Source organism: Nerophis ophidion, linkage group LG28, assembly GCF_033978795.1.
Source record: "Nerophis ophidion isolate RoL-2023_Sa linkage group LG28, RoL_Noph_v1.0, whole genome shotgun sequence".
NCBI classification, from domain to species: domain Eukaryota; kingdom Metazoa; phylum Chordata; class Actinopteri; order Syngnathiformes; family Syngnathidae; genus Nerophis; species Nerophis ophidion.
Genome location: NC_084638.1, coordinates 20765466 through 20793101, shown reverse-complemented (window position 1 = coordinate 20793101; position 27636 = coordinate 20765466). Strand labels below are relative to the sequence as shown.

Here is a 27636-nt window from a genome sequence, read left to right as displayed (position 1 = left end):
ATGACCCTGTAGCACCTTCCTGAGAGCAGCAGGTCAAACATGTCAAAGCCAGGATGGGAACTGTCCTTGATAAGGTGCTACAGGTGTAAATGTCTATCAGGGAAGGGAGAGGGCATCCGATGAGCCGCTGTGCTGCCTTTACCACTCTCTGGAGCCTCTCCCCGTCTGCAGCAGTGCAGCTGCTGTACCATGCTGTGATGCAGTATGTCAGCAGGCTCTCAATGGATGAGCGGTAGAAGGTCAGCAGGCGGTTGGTGTCCAGGTTGTACTTCTTGAGGACTCTCAGGAAGTGTAGCCGCGGCTGAGCCTTCTTAGTGATAGCAGTAGTGTTCTCTGACCAGGAGATGTTGTCAGGGATAAAGACACTAAGAGAGCATTGTTCTCAAATGTTTAGCAGGGTTAAGTTCGAGTCTCTGGAACGGACATTTCAGAAAGCAGTTTTGCATGTGTGTTTAATATTGTTGTCTTGTTGGAAAACCTGCTTGTGTACAAAGATCAGCCTTTTCACTGTTGATTGGAGGTGAAGCAAAGTCTTATCTGACCAGTAAACTTTTGGCCCAAAAACTGCTTAAACGTGTAAATCCATCTTAGAATTGGCAACTTGGGGACAGAGGCTTCTTTTTTGGTCTGCACCCTCTCAGCCTATGACTGTGTAAAACTGGTTTGAGTTCAAGCACTTGGCGGGCTTGAGGTTTGACAGTTTCCAGCCTGTCACCAAACATCCATCAATTCATTTTTTACTGCTTATTCTTAAAGGTTTGAGGTTCCGGGTCACATGAATAAAGCTACTGACAATTGAAATGTTCTTTGTGAGCCAATGACAAGTACTTTATTTACAGTCCCTTAAACTAAAGCACTTGTCAGCAGGGACTGACAGACGTGGCATGAGTTTTCAGTGCCGGGGACAAAAAGTCAGCCTGGCTGGATGTTGAATGTCTGTTGACTAACCAACTTGGAACTAATTTGACCTCTGTTCGGCATTTGGCGATCACTCCAGCAGCACTGAGAGCATGCTAAGCCAAACTACCTTAAGGTAAATGTTGCCAACAAAGAAATCCCCTCAAAAAAAAGTTACAATGTAGGTAAAGCAAGGCTCCACTTTTCCCAAAGTTGTGCTTGCTTAATGCTAATATACATTGGCTTTGCTATTGACATGCTACTGATTAGCATTAGCAATTTCTCATGACGATTTAAACACCCCCGAATTACTTCATGGAAACCAAAACTCCCCGCAACCCTAAACGGGAATAAGCGGTAGAAAATGGATGGATGGAAATTAAAACTCAAATGCATATTACAATCAAACAGCTGGTTTTAATATATACAGTAGTTACAGTATTAACACTTTTTTGGGCGCAACCGAAAACACTATGAATTTACACTACTGCCATAAACTTACTTATAAATGATACTATTATAATAAAACAAGATGTAATAAAGGAAACAGTTATCAATGATAAGCTCATTTTTAAATGTTGTAATAAAAATTGAGATTTAATTATCACAAACAATTAAAGGCCTACTGAAACCCACTACTACCGACCACACAGTCTGATAGTTTATATATCAATGATGAAATATTAACATTGCAACACATGCCAATACGGCCGGTTTAGTTTACTATATTGCAATTTTAAATTTCCCGCCAGGTAGCCTGTTGAAAACGTTGCGGAATGATGACGCTTATGTTGACTTGTGCTTGTGACGTTATTGGTTAGAGCGGACATTTCAGCCCAGCACCACTGACGGCTAAAAGTCGTCTCTTTTCATCGCATGATTACACAGTATGTTGGACATCTGTGTTGTTGAATGTTTTTCTATTTGTTCAATTAATAATGGAGAATATAAAGAAGAATGCTGTTGGTGGAAAGCGGTGGATTGCAACTGCCGTTAGCAAAACAAACACAGCTGGTGATTCTTTGTTTGGTGCGAAGCTTTTCTATGGAGCAGAGCGGTCAAGCGAGCATGTTTCTCTACCACATGTCAACCAGCAAGTTTTTGGATGAGAAAATTGTGATATTAAGTTGGTTCTTACCGGAAACTTGAGCGAAGTTTGCGTCATTCTGCAGCAGCTGTCAAAGAGGCAGCTACGACTTTTTTTGCTCCTCCATGGCTTCCATCAGAGACACTGGCAGTCACCACAGCCCTCCGACTTTCAGGTATGACTTTATAATCTCACTAAAACACTAGTAACACAATAAGCAGATGAGGGATTTTCCAGAATTATCCCAGTAAATGTGTCAAATAACATCTGAATCGCTCCCACTGCCATGTCTTTTTTTCCCCCCTAGTGTTTCACTCTAACTTTCCTCATCCACGAATCTTTCATCCTCGCTCAAATTAATGGGGATATCGTCGCTTTCTCTGTCCGAATCGCTCTTACTGATGGTGGCAATGATTCCAAACAACGTCACGCGCACATCGTCTGCTACTTCCGGTACAGGCAAAGCTTTTTTTATTAGCGACCAAAAGTTGCGAACTTTATTGTCGATGTTCTCTACTAAATCCTTTCAGCAAAAATATGGCAATATCGCGAAATGATCAAGTATGACACATAGAATGGACCTGCTAACCCTGTTAAAATAAAATAAAAATCTCATTTCAGTAGGCCTTTAACATTATTAACACACACAAAAGTACCGAAAATTTGTACCGTTGAGGATTGTTATCGATTTCGAGGTAATTTGTTCCGTATCGGTTTAAATGTGAACGGTACCCATCCCTACCAGCAAGTGTTGTTGTACTGGAAACTAATTTACAAACACAACATCATCACACACAATACTCCACTATGGAATTGTTGTTATATTAAAATGTAAAAAAAATCCATCTTTGTACAGCAATGGTTTTGAAAAAGGCTTTTTGGTCGCTGATGCACTTATTGACTGATAAACGTGTTTTATTATTTGAAGATTTCATTAAGTACAACCTGTAAATAGAGATAATTACAATCACAACACAATCATCATTTTACAAAAGAGAGTAATAAAGATCATTAATAAAATGGATTAAAGAGACCCAACAAATGATTCATAAAGTCACACATTTTAAAATTGTATAGAAGACAACTGTTCAAATGATGTATAAAGTAAATAATAATATGCTCCCCGAAGTGGTCCAGAAGATGTTTCCGATGTGAACCAGTACATGTGTATATGATACAAAAATGTTAATCGATGGGATCATTAACAATTAGGAATAAAAATATGTAATACTTCAATATTTCAAATGCATATAAAAAAACACTATTATGAATAAGTCTAAATTTGTATTATGCATGTATATACAAAAATGTTTATTGTGTGTAAAATATGTATTGTACTGTTTACTCTGACCTTTTCAGTCAAATTGTTTTGTTCAATTTTTAACAAAAGTACACAATGTTGCATATTAATGCATGTACTTGACTGACAAAAGCAATGATATAAGATATTTATTGTATAAATGTAGAAGCATATTACTGGTACTTTAAAGAGAATCTTTCACCACACACACTGCAACTCAACACTTTCTCTCCTTTGTGTCTTCTCATGTGTGCTACAAGGTTTGATCGGTTTTGCTTTTGTTGCAGATTGAACAGGAATGTGATTTTTCAAAAATGTGTGGTCTTGTGTCTTTTCAAATTCTGACTTTGTGTAAAACCTTTACCACAGATTGAACAGGAAAAGGGTTTTTCACCAGTGTGTGTTCTCATGTGTACTTTCAAATATTGACTTTCTGTAAAACCTTTACCACAGATTGAACAGGAAAAAGGCTTTTCACCAGTGTGTATTCTCATGTGTACTTTCAATTTGTTACTTAAAACAAAACCTTTACTGCATATTAAACAGATAAAAGATTTTTCTCCAGTGTGTATTGTTCTGTGTGTTTCCAAACATGAACTTTGTGCAAAACCTTTACCACAGATTGAACAGATAAAAGGTTTTTCACCAGTGTGTGTTCTCATGTGTACTTTCAAATTACAGCTTTCTACAAAACCTTTACCACAGATTGAACATGTAAAAGCTTTTTCTCCAGTGTGTATTAATGTGTGTTTTTTCAAACTGTGACTTAGTGTAAAACCTTTACCACATATTGAACAGATAAAAGGTTTTTCTCCAGTGTGTGTCCTCATGTGTCTTTTAAGACGACAATGGTATTTAAAGGTTTTGTCGCAGTGAGAACATGTGAAGCGAGTGTTGTCAGTGTGACATGTCTTATCATCTTTAGAGTCTTCATCATCAGTGTCAGGAGAGTGTGACGTTGTGTCCTCACTATCTGATAGTGGAGCTAAGAGCTTGTCTGCTTGTGATCCTCCACAGTGGTCTCCATCAGCTTCTGTTGTCATGTGTTGTGTTGAGCTGCTGCTTGGAAGCTCCGCCTCTCTCTTCTCCTCACTTTCACCTTTGACCTCATCACCTTCACTTTTCACAGGGACACCAGTCACTGGGAACTCCTCCAGTCCTTCAATCTGCTCTCCCTCCTGACTGACACCGTGTTCCTCTTCTTTCCCTTTATTGTGGGGGGTCAGTGAGTGTTCCTCTTTCTTTTTACAGGAAAGGGTCTGTGTCAAAGAGGAAAAGGAGGAACCAGAGGGTCTGTGGCGCCCCATCTTTCTTTTTGAAGGATCCTTCTTCACCGTCCTGAAGCTAGACTCCTGTTTTTCAGGCAGAAGTTGTTCTTCACAGACGTCTGCCGGACACACAATGACAAATATGCTTGAGAAATGTCCAGATTGAGTCAGTAAGTTCACATGAACTTAAAAAAACAAGTTATTATATGAATTGGCCTGAAAACAAACACACTGCTCTTTACAACGTTATTCACAGGAAAAAAAGACCACTTTCTACAAGGGGTGGGCAATATGGCCTAAAATCTAAATTGCGATAAATTCCCCGCTGCCTGAGTGCAGCTGGGATAGGCTCCAGCGCCCCCTGTGATTTTAATGTCAGTTACTGATGTATAAACTTGGAGAAAAGATTAGGGCGTTTACAGTGTAAATCTGTATTCTGTATTGTTGTCTCTGCTATGACGCCATCTTCTGGTCGAGTTCGCTCACTGCGAATGCTGTGGTTTGAAAAAGTATTTCCTTTTGCTTCGTGCCTTGAACCCGAATTAATGTTTCGTCATTGATCTCACCAAGCAACGTTTGCAAGTGTAACCGGGAAATTCCACTGGATGTGGAACGGCGGCACCACGGCGACAGACTTGTTCCGTTTTTTGTTTTAGAGTCAATGTGTCAATTTCCACCGCCTGGCTTCTATATTTAGTTGTCAACACAACAAGGCGGTTCAATTGAGTTAAAATCTGCGCGTGTGGGACAGGAAATCATGCATAAACACAAAATAAATGATCCCGTTTACTTTCAAAGTAGAATATTCTGTTTAAGGCGGACGGTATTCTACACTTTGATAAGTCCTAATGGACATGAAGTCAACTTGTCAAAAGGTTTTCAGACGTAACTTCACCTCCTTGACACAAATGGACGAACACATGCTGATTCTAAAAGGCCCAAAATTAAAGAATCATATAACAGGCATATCCCGGGTAGCTATATGGGGGCCTGTACTTCAGCGTTGTATTAAAATGTCTAGTTCCATCTCCAACATGAAAGTCAGTGTTGCCAACACTAATGCACACAGAAAAACGTGTGGAGAAGAATTGCAAGTAGCCGAAACAAAGATTGTGAATGACTGACAAAAAACAGGCGACCTTTGTTCATGTCAGTCTACTGTAGAATAAACATGCTCATGTGCTGAGAGCTATGCACAGAGTGAGACCTCTTAGTCCAGTTTAAAATCCAGAGACCAAGAAGGAAACACACAGACATAGCAATTTATTGATGACGAGAAGAATTAAGTTATTAGGTTTATTTTCATTTACCGTATTTTGTGGACTATAAGGCACACTTAAAATCCTTTCATTTTCTCAAAAATCGACAGAGCGCCTTATAGCCTGGTGCGCCTAATGTATGGAATAATTCTGGTTGTGCTTACCGACCTCAAAGCAATTTTATTTGGTACATGGTGTAATGATAAGTGTGACCAGTAGATGACAGTCACATATAAGAGATACGTGTAAACTGCAATATGACGCCAGTAAACAACACCAAAACTTTATATGTTACATTGAAAATAAAGAACATTACACACGGCGCTCAAAAATCTGTCAAAATGTTTTAGTACGAGTTTGTCGGCCCATTACGGCTACCGTAGTCAGAGATACAAGTATTACTATGGTGTGTGTATAAGGACCGCAACATGGCACCCATTAGCAGACATATTATCTGGCGTTTTGTTACACAATATGATGCAAAACCAACTTTTCGTACCTTCTGGTACCTGCTCATGTGTATTTTGGATCTGCATAAGTCCTGAAAATGTTCACACGTCCATAGTCGACAAGCTTCTTCTTTTTCACTATCTTCTTGTTATGGGACATTCATCCTCCGCTAATGTCTTTTCTAATATAAAGTAGTGTAAAGTTCTTACTTATACCTTGCCATTGAAGCACTAAAACATACCGGTATAGTGAGTTTAAATTGTTCACCCAAGGAACTTTAGTTATTAGAGTTCCGGTCTAACGTTTTTTCACAGGACACAATTCCGGCGTTGTTGTTGCACTAGTGAGCCACGGATGAGGAGATGCTGCTCCGTTATTGATTGAAGTAAAGTCTGAATGTCATTAAAATAGTTAGCTCCATCTTTTGACACTTCTTCCACTCCTGTCCTTGCACACTACACCGCTATAACAAAAATGATGGAGAGACGACGCTGTCAAAGGTGAGCCACGTAAATAAGACCGCCCACAAAACGGCGCATCCTAAAGCGACTGTCAGAAAGTGACTTGAAGATGGTCTCTAAAACATCATCTATGCAACATTTTGACCAAAGAACCACCATTACATGTCATGTAGACCACAAAGAAGTATTTTACATTCAGAAAAAATAAATAATAAAATGACTACTTTAATGCACCTTATAATCCGGTGCGCCGTATGGTCCAGAAAATACGGAACAACAGTCCCGGCCTATAATTGCATGAATATTTAATGCCTCTGGACATCGTATTTAATGCTTTTTAATACCATTTAAGGCTTTAATTTAGGCAAAGTCCATTTAATGACTTTTAAAGCTTTTTAATGACCCACCCTCTTATATTTGAACAAATGTGGACCGATTGTCGCAAAAATTGACATTAAAAATACCAAGTATAATATCAGTATAAGGTCAATACAGTGGTTTGATCGATATTTTGTAAAATGTATAGATTTTGTTGATTTTATTATTGTTTACAAACTCAAGGAATACGTTTTTGGACATAGGAAGACCTGTGTCCAAAACCCTCTATGAAGAAAACCAATCAAGGACCCAGATTTCCCTCACCCGGACGCATGTCATCGGGGCCCCCCTCTGGAGCCAGACCCGGCCGGAGGTGGGGCACGATGGGGAGCACTTGGTGGCCGGGCCTGTTCCTACGGCGCCCGACCGGGCACAGCCCGAAGAGGCAACGTGGGTCCCCCCTCCAATGGGCTAACCACCCATAGCAGCGGGCGTATGATGTGAGCTGGGCGGCAGCTGAAGACAGGGCACTTGGCGGTCCGATTCTCGGCTACATAAGCTCGCTCTTGGGACGTGGAATATCACATTGTTGGGGGTTAAGAAGCCTGAGCTAGTGGGCAAGGTGTAGGAGTTCTGGCTAGACGCACAGCAAGGGCTCTGGAACCAGTTCTCTCAAGAGGGACTGGACCCTCTTCCACTCTGGTGTTGCCAGCAGTGAGAGGTGACAGGCTGGGGTGGCAATTCGTGTCGCTCCCCCCGCTCAAAGCCTGCAAGTTGGAGTTCAACCTAGTGGACGAGAGGGTAGCCTCCCTCCACCTTCGGGTGGAGGACAGGTCCTGACTGTTTGTGCTTACGCACCAAGCAGCAGTTCAGAGTACCCACCCTTTTTGGATACACTCGAGGGAGTACTGGAAAGTGCTCCCTTGGGTGATTCCCTCGTTTAACTGGGGGACTTCAACGCTCATGTTGGCAACGACAGTGAAACCTGGAGAGGCGTGATTGGGAAGAATGGCCGCCCGGATCTAAACCCGAGTGGTGTTTTTTTTTTATTGGACTTTTGTGCTCGTCACAGATTGTCCATACCAAACACCATGTTCAAACATAAGGGTGTCCATATGTGCACTTGGCACCAGGACACCCTCGGCCGCAGTTCCATGATTTACTTTGTAGTTGTGTCATCGGATTTGCGGCCTCATGTTTTGGACACTCGGGTGAAGAGAGGGTTGAAGCTTTCTACTGATCACCACCTGGTGGTGAGTTGGCTGCGATTGTGGGGGAGGAAGCCGAACAGACCTGGCAGGCCCAAACGCATTGTGCGGATCTCCTGGGAACGTCTGGCAGAGTCTCTTGTCAGAGAGCGTTTCAATTCCCACCTACGGAAAAACTTTGAACATGTCACGAGGGAGGTGCTGGACATTACGTCCGAGTGGACCATGTTCTGCACCTTTATTGTCGAAGCGGCTGATTGGAGCTATGGCTGCAAGGTAGTTGGTGCCTGTCGTGGCGGTAGTCCTAGAACCCGTTGGTGGACACCGGCTTTGAGGGATGCCGTTAAGCTGAAGAAGGAGTCTTATCGCGTTCTTTTGGCTCATAGGACTCCGGAAGCAGCGGACAGGTACCGACAGGCCAAGCTGTGTGCCTATTCAGCGGTCGCGGAGGCAAAAACTCAAACATGGGAGAAGAAGCCATGGAAAATTACTTCCGGGCAGCTTCGAAGCAATTCTGGACCACCATCAGCCGCCTCATGAAGGGGAAGCAGTGTAAAGTCAACACCTTGTATGGTGGGGATCTGCTGACCTTGACTGCGGATGTTGTGGATCGGTGGAAGGAATACTTTGAAAATCTCTTCAATCCCACCAACACGTCTTCCTATGAGGAAGCAGTGCCTGAGGAATCTGTGGTGGGCTCTCCTATTTCTGGGGCTGAGGTTGCTGAGGTAGTTAAAAAGTTCCTCGGTGGAAAGTCCCTGAGGTTGGATGAGATCCACCCGGAGTTCCATAAGGCTGTAGATGCTGTGGTGCTGTCTTGGTTGACAAGACTCTGCTGTATCGTGTGGACATCGGGGCGGTACCTCTGGATTGGCAGACCGGGGTGGTGGTTCCTCTCTTTAAGAAAGGAATCTGGAGGGTGTGTTCCAACTATCGTGGGATCACACTCACATCACAAGGTTTATTCAGGTGTACTGGAGAGGAGGCTATGCCGGATAGTCGAACCTCGAAATCAGGAGGAACAGTGTGGTTTTGGAACTGTGGACCAGCTCTATACTCTCGGCCGGGTCGTCGAAGGTGCATGGGAGTTTGCCCAACCAGTCTACATGTGCTTTGTGGACTTGGAGAAGGCATTCGTCCGTGTTCCTCGGGAAGTCCTGTGGGGAGTGCTCAGAAGGTATGGGGTAACGGACTGTCTGATTGTGGCGGTCCACCCCCCCTGTATGATCAGTGTCAGAGCTTGGTAAGCATTGCCGGCAGTAAGTCAGACGCGTTTCCACTGAGGGTTGGACTCCGCCAAGGCTGCCCTTTGTCACCGATTCTGTTCATAACTTTGATGGACAGAATTTTTAGGCGCAGTCAAGGCCTTGAGGAGATCTGGTTTGGTGGCTACAGGATTAGGTTTCTGCTTTTTGCAGATGATTTGGTCCTGATGGTTTCATCTGACCAGGATCTTCAGCTCTCACTGGATCGGGTCGCAGACGAATGTGAAGCGACTGGGATGAGAATCAGCACCTCCAAGTCCGAGTCCATGGTTCTCGCCCAGAAAACGGTGGAGTGCCATCTCCGCATTGGGGAGGAGACCCTACCCCAAGGGGATGGAGTTCAAGTACTTGGGAGTCTTGTTCACGAGTGAGGGAAGAGGGGATCGTGAGATCGACAGGCGGATCGGTGCGGCGTCTTCAGTAATGCGGACGCTGTATCGAGCCGTTGTGCTGAAGAAGGAGCTGAGCCGGAAGGCAAAGCACTCAATTTACCGGTCGATCTACGCTCCATTCCTCACCTAAGGTCATTAGCTCTGGGTTATGACCGAAAGGACAAGATGACGGGTACCAGTGGCTGGAATGAGTTTCCTCCGCCGGGTGGCAGGGTTCTCCCTTAGAGATAGGGTGAGAAGCTCCGTCATCCGGGAGGAGCTCAAAGTAAAGCCGCTGCTCCTCCACGTGGAGAGGAGCCAGATGAGGTGGTTCGGGCATCTGGTCAGAATGCCACCTGAACGCCCCCTTAGGGAGGTGTTTAGGGCACATCCAACCGGTAGGAGGCCACGGGGAAGACCCAGGACACATTGGGAAGACTATGTCTCCTGGCTGGCCTGGGAACGCTTCGGGATCCCCCGGGAAGAGTTGGACGAAGTGGCTGGTGAGAGAAAAGTCTGGGCTTCCCTATTTGGGCTGCTGCCCCCGCGACCCGACCTCGGATAAGAGGAAGAAGATGGATGGATGGCATTATTATTATTATTAAAAGGATTTGCAAATCATTGTGTTCTGTTTTTATTTACCAAATACACAATGTGCCAACTTCACTGGTTTTGTAAGATATTATCTATAGCATATGGCATGTTTTTTTTTTTTTACCACTTTGTAGTCCAGGTTCTTCATCACATACACAGCTACTCCTGCTTCATTTATGTTGCTTCTGTGGATCTGGTTTAGCTAATTCCCTTCCAGATCAAAATCTATTCCATTTTTATCATTAATCCATGTTTCTGTGACAGCGATCAGTTTGAAAGGTTTGTTGAATTGTTCGAAAACACGCTTCATGTTGTTGAAATTTGCGTACAAGCTTCTGCTATTAAAATTGATAATTTACAATTTGTTATCACACTTAATGTTGCTATTATATTGTTCATCAGTATAATAAAAAAATATTATTACTGATGTTGGAGAAAACATTTATATCTGGATCGATATCATTTTCCAAATCTTGGTTTTTGTGATCTTTGTTGCAGTTATTCTCTGGTGTGGACGACTCAAATGTGGCATTTTCCCTCAAATTCCCAGTGCTTTGTTTTTATTTTGCTATTGTCAATAAGACTGTGTGTGTGTGTGTGTGTTTCCTTTTCTTCTTCGTTTTGGCAAAACTAAGGAGAGAAAGATGAAGAGAAAGACATTTGGAGGTACCGTGTTTTCCGGATTATAGGGTGCACCGGATTATAAAGCGCACTTCCGATGAGCGGGTTTGGTCAGATTTTGTCATACAAAATGCGCATCAAAGGTGTTATATTATTATCCATCCATTTTCTACTGCTTATTCCCTTATTTTGATTTTTCTACATCGCTTCAGGATGCGCCGTTTTGTGGGCGGCCTTATTTACGTGGCTCACCTTCGACAGCGTCTTCTCCCTGTCATCTTTGTTGTAGCGGTGTAGCGTGGAAAAAGTGTCAAAAGATGGCGCTAAATGTTTTAATAACATTCAGACTTTACTTAAATCAATTGCAATTGTGTACGCAAAATATATTATTGATTTGTTTTGTTTTGTTTTGTTTGTATTTGTTGTTTTTTGACTTTTGTAGCTGTATGTAGAAACGGCACTGCAGGAGTGGCAGCTGGTTGCATCAGCTTTGCTCTTTTAATGTCTTTAATGTCCTTTGTGTTCTTTGATGTTTCCCTCTTACATAAATGTTTATGTGTGCTATGTCTATGAGTTTTTATTCCCCTTGGCTACACTTTGGACGACCTCACCAGGAGCCCAGTCTGAGACGGAAACATTTTTTTTTAATAATACTTACCTAGTTTCTTGTAAGTTACACATGTGCGCTTGTCTTACATAGAGATAGTGAATGATTACAACACTTTAAAAAGTGCAGTTCCCTTTAACATTAGAAAATAGAACAAACATGTATCATGTAACGAGAACATGAATGAGGTTATTTTGTCCTATTAACTATCTATATAAAGTGATGAGTCTAGAATTGAACTTTTTTTGTACAAATGGACTGGGATATGTAACTCATCTTTACGGGTACTTAAATTCGACACAACACCGACAACCACGTGGTGGCAAGACCACGTTGCAAGTAGCAGATGGAATGCATCATCCTCACAAGATAATACAACTTCTTATACACAATATATTGAAGAGTAGTGTTAATAATCAAATATAAGGTTAGTATACATGTGAGAGTAAGAAGTAAACAAACCTGTTCTGTGTGACACAACTTGATGATATTTCTTATAATAAACATCCAGTAGTTGATGTTGTCGCTCCTTCTCCTCTTTTGTTGGACAAAGATCCTCCTCGTACTTTGCCATCGTTGTTTCGCACATTTTCACACAATCACAACACTTTACACTCACATTAGTTCCCTACTTAGCGATGTTTAAATAACTTCCGCGTCTCTTTGTTAGCAGCTAACAAGCTAAGCTAACTGGCGAGCAAAGCTAACTAACAAGCAAATATAGCAAGAGAAGCTGCGCAGTGCTTCTAGCGCATCGAGACGACTTTATCCTTAAATTAAGAATCAAAGATGTATTTTATACGACGTAAATATTTCAAACTGGAGAACAAATAATAAGACTGACTTAATAGCGTCCCGCTCACGTCTTTCTTCGTCGATGTGCTTTCGCGACAGTTAGCACACTTGACGTTACAAGGCAGTACTGCTTTTTTAAAAATGTTTATTAATACATTTAAACATTTACAAACAGTTGGGAAACAATAATCCAAATAAGTCCAACAGGAGTATAAAAAATAATAAAAACAGTTAAAAAAAACAGCGCCAGGGGGTTGTAAATTCAAAGTAACAAAAATAGAATACAAATATATATATATATATATATATATATATATATATATATATATATATATATATATATATATATATATATATATATATATATATATATATATATATATATATAATAAACAAAGTGCAAAATCATAGGCTCACTCAGATTCAGTAAATAACTTAAATATGGAACACAGCATCATTGTTTTCACAGCTTTTTTTGTTGCGAAAGGTAGAGAGTGTTTTAATGTAAAGTTCAAAATATTTTTTAAAGGCACAAAAGACAGGTCGGGTTTTGAGAAACTTACATTTATGAATATAAAACTTAGCCAATAGAATAATGAGGTTGCAAAGGTAGAATTCATTTTAAAAATTGTGTTCATACAGTGTAAAACCAAATATCATATCTTTAAAACAAAGCACAAATTTGTCATGAATATTGTCCAGGATGAAGTGACAGATGCCCGGTTATAGTGATGGAGTGTTTTCACAAGTCCAAAACAAGTGGTTAACAGTCTCTGGATGTATGTTACAAAAGGTGCAGGTAACATCAATGTCCTTCTTGTATCTAACCATCACAGTCTTTACAGGGTAATAACCATGAATGATTTTAAAAGATATCTCTTTGAATTTGTTGTTAATTAAATAGCTGTTAGGAAGGGACCATGTTTTGACTCAGCAGATGTCATTCACAACATTATTCTAAAGGGCAATTACAAAGGAGACAGAAACACAATCATTTTGGAATAAGCTGCAGATTTTTCCGTTATTTTTCTGATCAAAGCAAACTTTCCCCACAGGGTCCCCAACCAAAAGGCCAAAAAAAAAAAAAAACCCACATGAAAACAAGAGGGAAACAGCAGGAACACAAAAGGATGATACAAGAGCACAGAGCTCCTGCCACCACCAGCCACTACAGCGGCGCCATCTTAAGGAAATAATTGTATGTTTTAGTAATGTATGTATAAAAAAGAATATCTTACCTCGGATTAAAAGGGAACAAGAATATGAAAATGAACAAGGTGTATCCCCACAATTTCAACCACTTGTACGCTTCTGTCATTGTAATGAATGACGCACGGGGGCGCCACTAACTCCCATCGTATCATTTATTTTTTAAATGTTGATATTTTTTTAAATGAATCACCTACTGTAACCAAACAAAAAACAATTCTGAATTCTGAAATGAATAAATTATTATTAAATAGTAAAACATCAATTTATTTTCCATTTAAGGTTGCTGAACACATCTTTCAGGTTTGTGAACAGATCTGTGCAGTTTCATAAAGAATACCATATTTTTTTTAGTAAAGTTCGTTTTGTATGTAATGGTTTATGATGACACTGTTATTGAAATACAGATGACACAAAAGAACCATGGTAAGTAAGTGTGGCAAAAGTTGACCAACGTGACGTCACATACGCGCATGCGTGGACCGATGCGGTGATAAAGCAAGATGGCGTCTGACGGAGAAGTCCTAAACGCGGGCATTATATTTCTGTATTCTTACATATATGTTGTTTAATAGAGTACACACGGTTAATAATTGTTTGTAGCCGGATACATTAGTCTGAGTGCACTTTGACACGTCTCCTGTTTGCTAGCTTCACTTATGTTAGCTTGCAGCTAGTATAGCTGGCTAGTTAGCTTAGCTTGTTAGCTGCTAACAAAGAGACACGGAAGTTATTTAAACATCGCTAAGTAGGGAACTAATGTGAGTGTAAAGTGTTGTGATTGTGTGAAAATGTGTGAAAGAACGATGACAAAGTATGAGGAGGAACTTTGTCCAACAAAAGAGGAGGACGAGCGACAACATCAACTACAGGATGTTTATTATAAGAAACATCAAGTTGTGTTACACAGAACAGGTTTGTTTACTTCTTTCTCTCACTTCTTTACTAACTTTATATTTCATTATTAACACTATTCTTAGATATAATATGTATGATAAGTTTGGTTGGCTTGTGAGGATAATGTACATACAGTCGTGGTCAAAAGTTTACATACACTTGTAAAGAACATAATATCATGGCTGTCTCGAGTTTCCAATACTTACTACAACTCCTATCTTTTGGTGATAGAGTGATTGGAGCACATACTTGTTGGTCAAAAAAACATTCATGAAGTTTGGTTCTTTTATGAATTTATTATGGGTCTACTGAAAATGTGACCAAAACTGCTAGGTAAAAAGTATATATACATCAATGTTAGTATATTTCCAGCAATAACAGTGGACATGGTGTTCCTGGTAACAAAGACCTCACCTTTTCTCCTCCAAACATATTGCTTGGTATTTTGGCCAAACAGCTCAATTATTGTTTCATCTGACATCACATGGACAAAGATAAGACATTCTGGAGTAAAGTTCTGTGGTCAGATGAAATAAAAAATTGAGCTGTTTGGCCACAATACCCAGCAATATGTTTGAAGGAGAAAAGGCGAGGTTTTTCATCCCAGGAACACCGTTCCCACCGTCAAGCATGGTGGTGGTAGTATTATGTTTGGGTCTCTTTTGCTGCCAATGGAACTGGTGCTTTAAATGGGACGATAAAAAAGGAAGATTACCTCCAAATTCTTCAGGACAACCTAAAATCATCAGCCCGGAGGTTGGGTTTTGGGCGCAGTTGGGAGTTCCAACAGGACAATGACCCTAAACACGTCAAAAGTGGTAAATCAGTCTAGAATTAAGGTTTTAGAATGTCCTTCCCAAAGTCCTGACATAGAAGTTTGGACAATGCTGAAGAAACAAGTCCATGTCAGAAAACCAACAAATTTAGCTGAACTGCATCAATTTTGTCTAGAGGATTGGTAAAAAATTCAACCAGAAGCTTGTGGATGGCTACCAAAAGTGCCTTATTGCAATGAAACTTGCCAGGGGACATGTAACCAAATATTAACACTTCATTTTCGCTTCATCCGAGCAGTAATGACATTTTCTTACCAGTATATTGGCTTTCTTCTCTGTCTAAGCATGTCAGCATCATCCTCCATCTAGTTTTTGATGATGTGGCCTAAGTATTTGACGTTGTTGCACACAGACATGGTTTGACCAGACAAATAGAAACCTGAGAAATTAAGATGTTGATCCTACTTGGTCCTACATATCATTACCTTACTCATTGTGGCATTATACTTGATGTCAAACTTGACTCCATAGTCTGAGCATATGTTAAGAAGCTGGTGGAAACCTGCACTACTGGGATATATAATGGCCAAATCATCAGCGTACATAAAGTGGTTGATTAAGGTGTTCCCCATGATGCATCCTGTTCTGCAATCTCCCACTGCCTTGACAGGTCATCCATAGACAGGCTAAATAGGCCTGGTGATTGAAGCCCACCCTGCCGTACCCCATTGCCAACTCTAAAGGGAAAGGATAAACTACTCCCCCATTTTACCTGCATCATCTGCCTGTCATACCAATATGCCAGAATATACCCAGAACACCCCTATGCTTCAGATTTGTAAAGAGTTTGAGATGTGAGTGTGAATGTTGTCTGTCTATCTGTGTTGGCCCTGCGATGAGGTGGCGACTTGTCCAGGGTGTACCCTGCCTTCCGCCCGATTGTAGCTGAGATAGGCGCCAGCGCCCCCCGCGACCCCGAAAGGGAATAAGCGGTAGAAAATGGATGGATGGAGTTTGAGATGGTTGATTGTAAAATGCCTTAGATGCATCAATAAAGCCTACCAACATTGGAGGGCCCTGCGCTCAGTATTTTTCTACTACTTCTTTTAAAGCATAAATACACTAGTCAGTGCTGTTCTTGCTCTTAAAGCCAAATTGGTTGTCTGTGGTGCAAATAAGACCCCCAACTCTGTATATACAGTAATCACACTTTCCAGCACTTTAGATAGCATGCTGGCTCGGGCAATAGGTTGATAATTGTCCTTAGTCCCTACCTTACCAGCCGTGTCTTTAATGACAGGTACTAAAATAACTGTCAGCATAGCAGCTGGCAGGATGCCATGCATTACCAACCTACCAATATATACCTACTGCATGTACATACAACCTTAATGGAAGTGTTTAGATGTTTTTTTTAAGTTCTTTGTAGGCAGAGTATATCGACTCTAATAGCCTCTATTGTAAGCAGACTTGTGATCGCATTTATTTACTCTTTAGAATGCATAAGAAAGAAAAAATATGTGTTTTTGATAGGCAAAAAAAAAAAGTGTGGCTTCCTTTTAAGTGAAGTGAAGTATATTTATTTAGCTCTTTTCTCTAGTGACTCAGAGCGCTTTACATAGTGAAACCCATGATCTAAGTTACATTTAAACCAGTGTGGGTGGCACTGGGAGCAGGTGGGTAAAGTACCTTGCTCAAGGAAACAACGGCAGTGACTAGGCTTAAACCTGGAACCGTCGAGTTGCTGTTACGGCCGCTCCGCCAACCGAGCCACGCTGGCCTTAAAATATATTAAATTCTATCAAAATCTCATAAAAATCGTAAATACATTCTAGAAATGTCTCAATAATTCCATTAACAATATTTGTATTTAGGAACTTACTAATGTAACGTGTTTCTATTTACACTTCTGTTAAAATGTAATAATCACTTATTCTTCTCTTTTGTTAAAATGTAATGAGCACTTGTTTTGTTGTTTGATACTTTAAATTTAAGAGCTTTAGCAGGGTTTCTGTGGGTCATTAAAAAGCATTAAAAGTCATTCAATCGACTTTGCCTGAATTAAGGCCTTAAATTGTATTAAAAAGCATTAAATACGATGTCCAGAGGCATTAAAATATTCATGCAATTGTAGGCCGGGACCGATATAAATGAAAATAAACCTAATAACTTAATTCTTGCCATCATCAATAAATTGCTATGTCCGTCTGTTTCTTTTCTGGGCTGTGGATTTTAAACTGGACTAAGAGTTCTCACTCTGTGCATCGCTCTCAGCACCTGAGCATGTTCATTCCAAAGTAGACTTACATGAACAAAGTGAGCCTCTTGTCAGTCATTCACAATATTTCTTTCGGCTACTTGCAATTCTCCTCCACAAGTTTAATGTGGGAGATTGAAATAGTCATTTCAATACAACGCTGTAGTATTACAGGCCCCCATATAGCTGCCCGGGATATGCCTATTATATGATTCTTTAATTTTGGGCCCTTTAGAATCAGCATGTGTTCGTCCATTTGTTTTAAGGAAGTTAAATTAGATCTGAAAACTTTTGACAAGTTGACTTCATGTCCATTAGGACATGTCAAAGTGTAAAATACCACCCGCCTTAAACAGAATATTTTACTTTGAAAGTAAACTAAATTATTTATTTTGTGTTTATGGATGACTTCCTGTCCCACACGAGCAGATTTTAGCTCAATTGAACCGCCTTTTTGTGTCGACCACTAAATATAGAAGACAGGTGGTGGAAACTGACGCAATGACTTGAAAAAACTACCGAAACTGGTCTGTCGCCGTGGCGCCGCCGTTCCACATTCAGTGAAAATCCCCGGTTACACTTACAAATGTTGCTAGACGAGATAAATAAAACCACGAAGCAACAGGAAATACACTTTCAACCCACTGCACTCACAGTGAGCAAACTCGACCACAAGATGGCGTCATAGCAGAGACAACAATACAGAATACAGACTTACACTGTAAACAACCTAATCTTTTCTCCAAATTTATACATCAGTATCTAACAATAAAATCACAGAGGGTGCTGGAGCCTATCCCAGCTGCACTCAGTTAGAATTGAATTTATGGCAATATAGATTTTAGGCCATATTGCTCACCCCTTGTAAAAAGTGGTCTTTTCCTGTGAATAATGTTGTAAAGAGCAGTGTGTTTGTTTTCAGGCCAATTCATATAACAACTTGTTATTTTAAGTACATGTAAACTTACTGAATGCCTCATGTGATGGAGAAAATATGGACATTTCTCAAGCATGTTTGTGTCCTGCAGACGTCTGTGAAGAACAACTTCTGCCTGAAAAACATAAGTGTAGCTTCAGGATGGTGAAGGAGGATCCATCAAAGAGGAAGACCAGGCACCATGGACCCTCTGGCGTATCCTTTTCCTCTTTGACACAGACCCTTCCCTGTAAAAAGGAAGGGGAAGACTCACTGACCCCCCACTTTAAAGAGGAAGAGGAGGAACACCGCATCAGTCAGGAGGGAGATCATCTTGAAGGACTGGTGGAGATCCCAGTGACTGGTGTCCCTGTGAAGAGTGAAAATGATGTGGTCAAAGGTGAAAGTGAGGAGAGGGGAGGGGGGGAGCTTTCATGCAGCAGCTCAACACAACACATGACAACAGAAGCTGATGGAGACCACTGTGGAGGATCACAAGCAGACACGCTCTTAGCTCCACTATCAGATAGTGAGGACACAACGTCACACTCTCCTGACACTGATGATGAAGACTCTAAAGATGATAAGACATGTCACACTGACAACACTCACTTGAAATGTTCTCACTGTGACAAAACCTTTAAATACCATTGTCGTCTGAAAACACACATGATAACACACACTGGAGAAAAAACTTTTTCCTGTTCAACCTGTGGAAGAGGTTTTACACGAAGTCAGAGTTTAAAATTACACAGGATAATACACACTGAAGAAAAACCTTTTATATGTTTAATCTGTAGTAAAGCTTTTGTTGTAAGTAACCATATGAAAGTGCACATGAGAACACACACTGGTGAAAAACTTTTTATCTGTTCAATCTGTGGTAAAGGTTTTGTTCGAAGTCACAATTTGAAAGTGCACATGAGAACACACACTGGTGAAAATACGGTTTCCTGTTCAATCTGTGGTAAAGGTTTTACACAAAGTCAGAATTTGAAAGTACACATGAGAACACACACTGGTGAAAAACCTTTTTCCTGTTCAATTTGTGGTAAAGGTTTTACACATTATCAACATTTGAAAGTACACACGAGAACGCACACTGGCGAAAAAACTTTTTCCTGTTCAATCTGTGGTAAAGGTTTTACAGAAAGTCAACATTTGAAAAGACACACTAGAACACACACTGGTGAAAAATCGCATTCCTGTTCAATCTGCAACAGAAGCTTTTGTGAACGATCAACACTAGTAAGACACATGAAAACACACCCAGGAGAGAAAGTGTTGAGTTGCAGTGTGTGTGGTGAAAGATTCTCTTATAAGTACCAGTGCGAGAAACACAAGTGTGCTGGTGAGAACAGCAGCAGCAAATGAAACTGCAGGATTTGAAATAAACTGTCCAGATTTTAATTTTGACTTTCTAACAACATCAGCAAATATAACATGTGTGACTCCATCCATCCACCTTCTTCCGCTTATCCGAGGTTGGGTCGCGGGGGCAGCAACCTAAGCAGGGAAGCCCAGACTTCCCTTTCCCCAGCCACTTCTTCTAGTTCTTCCCGGGGGATCCCGAGACGTTCCCAGGCCAGCTGGGAGACATAGTCTTCCCAACGTGTCCTGAGTCTTCTTTCGTGGCCCCTTACCGGTTGAACGTGCCCTAAACACCTCCCTAGGGAGGCGTTCGGGTGGCATCCTGACCAGATGCACGAGGCACCTCATCTGGCTCCTCTTGATGTGGACGAGCAGCGGTTTTACTTTGAGCTCCTCTCGGATGACAGAGCTTCTCACCCTATCTTTAAGGGAGAGCCCCGCCACCCGGCGGAGGAAACTCATTTGGGCCGCTTGTACCCGTGATCTTATCCTTTCGGTCATGACTCAAAGCTCATGACCATAGGTGAGGTTGGGAACGTAGATCGACCGGTAGATTGAGAGCGTTCTTCCTTCCGGCTCAGCTCCTTCTTCACCACAATGGATCGGTACAACGTCCGCATTACTGTAGACGCCGCACCGATCCGCCTGTCGATCTCACGATTCCCTCTTACCTCACTCGTGAACAAGACACCTAGGTACTTAAGCTCCTCCACTTGGGGCAGGGTCTCCTCCCCAACCCGTGACACGTTTATGCTTTTTTCAGTCAAGTACATGCATTAATATGCAACATTGTGTACTTTTATTAAAAACTAAACAGAACAATTTGACTGAAAAGGTGAGAGTTAACAGTACAAGACATTTAAAAAAAAAAACATTGTATGTGTGTATATATTCATCATACAATTTTAGACTTACTTATAATAGTGGGGTTTTTTTTTATAGGTGTTTGAAATATTGAAGTATTACATTTTTTTTTCTTCTAATGGTTAATGATCCCATAGATTAGCACCTTTATGTGATATACATACTGTATGTACTGGTTCACATTTGAAACATCTTCTGGACCACTTCGGGAAGCATATTATTATTATTTACTTTATACATCATTTGAACAGTTGTCTTTTATACAAATTTAAAATGTGTATCTTTATGAATTATTTGTTGGGTCTTTATAGTCCATTTTATTATTTATCTTTATTACTCTCTTTTGTAATATGATGATTGTGTTGTGATTGTTTTATATGTATGTCCCCAGACCTTTATGCAGTATAAAAGTGAAAGAAAATGACTTGTTTGTGGAAGAATGGTTTTGTTATTACAAAGTTACATTTGTGAATAAAACAAACATTTCCATTATTGTGTTTTAAACATTGTATATGTTTGTTTTTTTAACATCCCCAAAACAATATCAATTTCAGAAAACAAGTTTGGAGTGTCAAGCAAAAGCCAACATTGCACATCAGCCCAACAGAGATTTACTTTGCATACATTCATAAAATAAACTATTTATGTTTTTTCTCTTCCACAGAAAGAACAAGTGTAGTTATAAATATCAAAACAACATCCTAAAATTATTTTAAGTGGTCAATTCTGTTTTTGTTTTTTTATGAACTCCTTTGCCTTTGGAAGAATGGAAACTTTCAAGTTACTTGTATTTTTTTTTGTGCCAGAGAAAATACAGCAAATAAGAAATAGTAAATAAGCTTGGATGGGCACAAGCGACCCCAAAAGAAATAAGCGGTAGAAGATGGATGGATGGATGTCTAATTTCAGAGTTTCAAATCTGTAATATTGTGTCAATCCACCAAAAGCCCAGAAACTTTTAAAAAAGACTTCTGAAAAACATTGCATGCTGTATATAGAATATTTTGAACAAAAATCGTTATAATTGGTTTAAAAAATGTTTGTCTATTTGCAGGTCGTATATAATGAAATCATACTTTTATCACTCAATAAGTGCATTAACGACCAAAATGCCTTTGTCAAACCATTAGGGTTGCCAACACCCAGACTTTGAAATAAGGGACATCTCGCAGGCGGTCGGAACATTTTTGGTGTCCCTTATAAAATGTGGGTTTCCCCTATTTCGGTTCGGGCCTGAAAAACGCTTAGAAAATGCTTTAAAAATGCCCAAATGCTTAGAAAAATGAACTTTACACCTCCACTAAACCACTGTTGCACTTACTGTAAGTCCTATTCATACCATAATCACAAGAAAATTGTATTCTTCAAGCATACATTTATTTTTTCAAAATGTGCAAAACAGACGGGGAAAAAAAATCAAAAACCACAATTGGGATGGGTGCTGGATCAAAAAAGGAACACTTACAAGAACAAGAAAGAAAGACAGGTCCGCACACACCGCCACAGCAGTGTGAAAAAGAGCGCTTGCTCGAAACGTCATATGAAATAAATCCCGATCAATGCAAAACAGAAAATTTGCAGTTTCTTCAAAAACATTTGCTATTAAACAGCTGGCACACAAGGACCAACAGAAATGTAGATAATATGGATGTTAACAATGTCCATGTGAATGTCCATATAAGACGAACGTCAATGCCCGTAAATGTCCTTCATGGAGTGTTAGGGCCAGGGGACGTCCTGGTGATAGTTTTGATTGATATTAAAGAAAAGAAGAACAATTTTTAATGCTGCTTTTATTTATTTATTAGATGCCTTTAACTGAATATGCTCGAGCACTTGTATATATAAATTAAAATTAAAATACAATAAAAAGTTTAGTCACTCACTTATTTCTTTCTCCAGGGAAACTTTCTGCTGCTCTTCCTGCGGCCACTAGGGGTGGGCCATATCGCAAATTTGGGTATCGATACCGATCCGATACCGGCTAGTATCACCGATACCGGAAGTGTCGTCATCTGATGCAAAAACAAAAATAAATACACTACGTCAATAATACTAAAATATATTAACAAAAATACCTTAAAAATAAATTAAATTAAGAGCCCGAAACCCAAAATTAAAAAGTGCACTGTTATCAAAACAGTCAAATGGAAATATATAATTAAATGTGTAAGTCAAAAAAGAAGATAGCTTAAATAAGTATTGTGGCAAATGCAAGAAACAGAACGTTGTCTCTTCAAGGTCTTTATTGTAGACTGCCAACATGAGAAAAATCTCCCAAACACAACACAACATGCAGTTTTAAAGTGTCTCCCAGGAGAACAAACCACACCCCTTCTGCTGGGTGTGAGAATGGTCCTAGTGCCCGCCACACAGCCACCCCCCGAACACCCAGACAGCAAGTTATGGGGAAAACATTACCGGGGGCCTCACTTGTCTGCCGCAACGGGTAAAATGTCCATCCCGCGGGGGAGCGGGTGTACCCTGTGGGGAAGAACAAATAACAGGGCCCGGTGGAGGCGAAGGACAATCAACCCTAACAGGATTTGGAGGGCGACCTCGGCGGGGGACTTGGCCCGGCAGTACTTCTTCACCCGCAACATAATGCGCCGGTTTAAGCCTGTCTATGGAAACGCATTCCCTGCGCCCGCCCATATCCAGCACAAAGGTTTTAGGACCGTGTTCCAGCACCCTAAATGGGCCGTCGTAAGGGGGTTGGAGGGGCGAACGGTGGGCGTCGTGACGAACAAAAACAAAGCGGGCATCTTTAAGCTCCAATGGCACAAAAGATTTAGGGAAACAGTGGTGGACTGGGCCAGGAGCCAAGGAGTCCCCCGGCCAAAAGGGAAACGATCGCGGGGCACCACCCTCAGGTAAAAATTCACCCAGAACACGGAGTGGTTGACCAAACACCAATTCAGCGGGGGCCGCAGCGAGATCCTCTTTAGGGGCCGAGCGCAACCCGAGCATAACCCAAGGTAAACGGTCAACCCAATTGCTATCCACGAGCGCCGCACGCAGAGCCGCCTTAAGCGACCGGTGAAAACGTTCACATAAACCGTTAGCTTGGGGATGGTAGGCTGTAGTACGGTGCACCTGTACACCCAATGACTGTGCCAACGCTGACCAAAGCTCCGACACGAATTGGGATCCCCTGTCCGAGGTGATATCGGATGGCGTGCCAAAACGCGCAACCCAGGCCGACAGAAACGCACGGGCAACGTCTACAGACGCAGTGGAGGAAAGAGGAACCACTTCCGGCCATCTGGTGGTGCGATCTACCATCGTTAGCAAGTGTGTATAACCCTGCGACGGAGGGAGGGGGCCAACTAAGTCCACATGCACGTGGTCAAACCGCCTGACCGGAATCGTAAATGGTTCGAGGGGCGCCTTAGTATGCCGGTGGACCTTGGCACGCTGACATGCCACGCATGCGGCAGCCCACTGCCTAACATCCTTTCTAAGGCCAGCCCAAACAAACTTGGCACCTACTAACTTGACGGAAGCCCGAACGCCAGGGTGCGACAGGGAGTGTATTGCGTCAAAAACCCGGCGGCGCCAGTCTACCGGGACGACAGGCCGAGGGCGGCCAGTGGACACATCACAAAGGAGGGTGGGACCGCCATCCTGCACCACCACCTCCTTGAGCACAAGTGCCGTACCTTCAGCTTTGAGTGCGCGGATGCCGGGGTCGTCGGGCTGGTCAGCGGCCATTCCCGAAAAATCTAAACCGAGCTGCACGGGGCACACGAGTACGCGTGAGAGACAGTCAGCCACAGGGTTGGCCTTACCGGCCACATGCTGAATGTCCGTAGTGAACTCCGAGATGAACGACAAGTGACGCTGCTGACGGGCTGACCAAGGCTCCGTGACCTTTGACATGGCAAACGTCAGGGGTTTGTGATCAACAAAAGCCGTAAAAGATCGACCCTCCAACAGAAAACGAAAATGGCGTGTTGCGAGATACAGTGCTAACAATTCTCGGTCAAATACGCTGTACTTACGCTCATTATCTCGCAGTTTGCGACTGAAGAACGCAAGAGGCTGCCACACATTCGCCACCCGCTGCTCAACCACAGCACCCACGGCGACATCAGACGCATCCGTCGTTAAGGCCACAGGCGCCGTTGAAACAGGGTGGGCGAGAAGAGTAGCCTCTGCGAGTGCGGATTTAGCCCTCTGAAAAGCTTGGACCCGCTGAGGAGTCCATTCGAGGGAATTGATAGCCTTTTTGTTACATAAGGCACCATAAAGAGGCTGCAGGAGGTGGGCAGCGCGCGGAAGGAACCGATTATAAAAATTAATCATGCCCAAAAACTCCTGTAGAGCTTTGACAGTGGAGGGACGAGGAAAACCCGCCACCGCCTGCACCTTCGAAGGCAAAGGAATGGCACCCTGCGACGAAATACGGTGACCTAAAAAATCAATCTCCGACAGCCCAAACTGACATTTAGAAGGATTGACAATCAGGCCGTGCTCGTCAAGACGTTTGAACACTTGTGTTAGATGTGACTGGTGCTCTTCAGCTGAAGGACTCGCCACCAAAATGTCGTCAAGATAAACAAATACAAAATTGAGCCCGCGCAACACTGAGTCCATTAATCTTTGAAATGTTTGTGCTGCCCCCTTCAGGCCAAAAGGCATACGCAGGAACTCAAAAAGCCCAAACGGGGTTATTACTGCAGTTTTGGGCACGTCCTCGGCGCGCACCGGAACCTGGTGATAACCGCGAACTAGATCTACCTTTGAAAAAATGGCGGCACCAGCCAGGCGCGCCGAAAAGTCCTGGATGTGCGGAATAGGGTAGCGGTCGTGCGTTGTGATGTTGTTAAGGCGGCGAAAATCCCCACAAGGACGCCAGGAACCGTCTGACTTAGGCACCATGTGCAAGGGCGAAGCCCACGGGCTATTAGAACGTCTAACGATGCCTAAACGCTCCATAGTAGCAAACTCCTCTTTAGCGATGGTCGATTTAGCCGCGTCAAGACGGCGCACGCGCGCAAAAACTGGCGGGCCTACCGTGGGAATAAAATGTTCGACGCTGTGTTTAGTGTCCGCGGTGGAAAAAACGGGAGTGGTTAATGACGGAAAATCCGCCAGTAAACGCTGAAAAACGTCACCAGATACCGAATAATTAGCGTGTGTAAACGGTCCAAGTCCCCCTGCCTTACATGTAAAAGATGAAAAAGACACAGCATCAATCAATCGGCGGTTAGCAACATCAACAAGCAGTCCATTGGCACACAGAAAATCCGCGCCAATAATGGGGACCGTGATGGCGGCGATGATAAAATTCCACTGGAAATTGCGTCCATTGAAGCACACAGTCACCAACCTGGAACCGAAAGTGTCGATTGATGAGCCGTTGGCGGCACTCAGCAGCGGCCCGCAGCCACCTGTCGCCTTGTCCGCGTCTGTGGCAGGCAGCAGGTTGACTTGCGAACCGGAGTTCACCAGGAAACGTCTCCTTGACGACGAGTCAGCGATGAAAAGCCGCTCACATGCTTCGCCAGCGCCCACAGTCGCCACTCAACGCTGGCGATGGAGTTTTCCCGGGGCCGTCAAGGAACAAGGAGGGACACACCGTCGGGCTTTGGCGCCAAAACGTTGATGGAAGAAGCACTGGCTTGCTTCGCGCCTTTCCCGGGTAGCGACTCCCGCCACTATCGCTGAGTCCGCGTTCTCCGTCGTCTGCAGCGGGGGCGCTTCCACGCTCTGCACGGCAAATCGTCTGGAAGCCACCAGCACCCGGTCAGCTTCTTCAGCCAAGCCCCGGTAATCGCGGGAGGCCAGGGAAGTGGAGTTAGCAAGCACCGCACGGGCCGCAGGTGGAAACTGCCGCAAGAAAAGATGCGGGAAAATGAACCCGCCTTCCTCGGAGCCCAGCAGCGACAGCATACTGTCCATTAAATCCACGGCGGTGCCATCGCCCAGACCCGGCAGGGAAAGAAGTCTATCTGCCCTCTCAGCGTCAGACAGTGTGAACCTCCGAAGCAGGAAGTTCTTGAGGGCGGGGTACTTGCCGCTCCGTGGAGGGTTTCGCAAAATCTGCATCGCGCGGCAAGTGGTTGCCCGGTCGAGTGATGTCACAACCAAGTGATACCGGGAGTCGTCGCCGGTTATCCCTCGCAGGTTGAAGAGAGACTCGACGTGTTGAAACCATGAGGCCGGGTCACTCTGCCAGAACTCCGGAAGCACGCAGGTAGATGGAGCCACAGGTTGCTGGAGATGGGGCGACATGGCCGATGAAGACACCTCTTCTGCGCGAAACATTGTCGGGGTCACCAATGTGGCAAATGCAATAAACAGAACGTTGTCTCTTCAAGGTCTTTATTGTAGACTGCCAACATGAGAAAAATCTCCCAAACACAACACAACATGCAGTTTTAAAGTGTCTCCCAGGAGAACAAACCACACCCCTTCTGCTGGGTGTGAGAATGGTCCTAGTGCCCGCCACAGTATACACAAAATATATATAAAAAATAAAATAAAACACACATACACACACACGTCATTATAATGTGTCTAACATCATATTCATGAATTAAACACTAATACAACTTTATTTTCAATAGATAATGCAGGCTCAGGTCCCTCCCCGTTCACAGAGGACTGGGCTGTCCGTTCACTTGTAATGATCGATTGATTGTGTTCATATTTATGTTATTTGCTCAGGCGACCGTTGTTCACAAACACTAAGACATCAGTGAGTCTTGTAACCCCTCCAAATGACACAGTCGCGGCTGGATTCAAATGCACTGAGAAAAGAACGAATCATTTCATTAAGTGATTCAGTTCGTTCACTCAAATGATTCGTTCGAACGAACAAATCGTTCGTGAACGAC

General features: G+C 42.5%; 2 protein-coding genes across 2 annotated transcripts; one reads left to right on the top strand and one right to left on the bottom strand.

The window, feature by feature from the left end:
• Positions 1-2873: 2873 nt before the first annotated feature.
• LOC133545101 (zinc finger protein 79-like) lies at positions 2874-12606 on the bottom strand. Its single transcript, XM_061890444.1, has 2 exons — positions 12169-12606; positions 2874-4671 (listed from the first exon to the last, which is right to left on the bottom strand). Exons 1-2 carry the CDS (start codon positions 12293-12295, stop codon positions 3593-3595), a joined length of 1206 nt encoding a protein of 401 aa, XP_061746428.1. The 5' UTR covers positions 12296-12606; the 3' UTR covers positions 2874-3592.
• Positions 12607-14176: 1570 nt separating this feature from the next.
• Positions 14177-21295, top strand: LOC133545445 (gastrula zinc finger protein XlCGF57.1-like). Its single transcript, XM_061891052.1, has 2 exons — positions 14177-14625; positions 18669-21295. The coding sequence occupies exons 1-2, from the start codon at positions 14502-14504 to the stop codon at positions 19928-19930; spliced, it is 1386 nt and encodes a 461-aa protein (XP_061747036.1). The 5' UTR covers positions 14177-14501; the 3' UTR covers positions 19931-21295.
• Positions 21296-27636: the final 6341 nt, after the last annotated feature.